Source organism: Hipposideros armiger, unplaced genomic scaffold, assembly GCF_001890085.2.
Source record: "Hipposideros armiger isolate ML-2016 unplaced genomic scaffold, ASM189008v1 scaffold_1463, whole genome shotgun sequence".
Taxonomy (NCBI): Eukaryota; Metazoa; Chordata; class Mammalia; order Chiroptera; family Hipposideridae; genus Hipposideros; species Hipposideros armiger.
The window spans coordinates 88,809-89,749 of record NW_017732813.1 but is presented as its reverse complement, the minus strand read 5'-3'; the positions used below and the strand labels follow the sequence as shown (position 1 = coordinate 89,749).

The 941-nt window shown below is 35.6% G+C and overlaps 1 protein-coding gene across 1 annotated transcript in view; it reads left to right on the top strand.

Moving 5' to 3' along the window:
- NINL (ninein like) overlaps nucleotides 1–837 on the top strand; it is a 161,470-nt gene extending 160,633 nt beyond the window's left edge. The window contains 1 exon segment of the mRNA XM_019633987.1: nucleotides 550–837. Within this exon segment, the coding sequence (XP_019489532.1) occupies nucleotides 550–837 (288 nt within the window).
- The last annotated feature ends 104 nt before the right edge of the window (nucleotides 838–941 follow it).

The following is a 941-nucleotide window of genomic DNA, read 5'->3' as shown; positions in this document are numbered from 1 at the left end:
CCTGAGAAAACTCGATCCTGAAATGTCACAATACAGTTCAGGAAGAAAAGTCCAGGGTAGGAGGGATGTGGAGATCAGGAGCCAGAGGGCAGGAGGTGCCTTCATGAGGAAAAAACTAGAGCAAGACTTAAAAGGTGGGTAAAATTTAATGTTTGTGAAGCATAAATTCTTATGAAGAATAACCTTTCAGCATTATGTAAAAACGTTAAGCTAGACAAGATAAAGTATGATAGATTATTGACAAAACCAAGATATTTAATCAGAAATCCTTTAGAAATATTTAGTAACATGTTTGGGGAAACTCACTTCGGAGTCCCTTAGGATTAAACTTTTTGGACAAAGCAGTCTGCTAATTCTTGAACTACAAAGAGAAATAACAGCTTTGTGCCTTATGACTGAACTTTTTTTTACCTGTTACTCTATACAGATGAAAGGTATCTATATTTACTCGCAGATTTGCACATTTTAGCTAACTTCCATTCTAAAGTAAATAAGCCTCAGTTGATTCTTTCTAATAAAATATTGGTCTGTAACCTTCTTTTGTGGCAGGAAGAACATAAAAAACAGCTTAAAGACACAGAAGAGCGGGTAGAAGAGATGGAAATGATTTTGAAGAACACGGAAATGCTCCTACAAGAAAAAGTGGTTGAGCTGGGAGAACAGGTGAGTGAGGGGCTTCTGTCAGTGCACACTCATATCCTCTTTTGGAACTTCTTGTTTCCTTTTATGGGGGTTCAAGTATTTGTTCCAGGGAGAGACTGTCTTGTCAAAGAATCCCATGTTCATTTGGATCTGCTGAATCTGGGGCTCCATCTAAACTTCATTTTGAGAATGTGATTTTTATACAGATTTTTTTCAGATTAACAAAAGTAACCAATAGAAAATTTATTTTACTAAAAACATACCCTACAATATTTGTACATTGTGTTTATTTTCTTTTG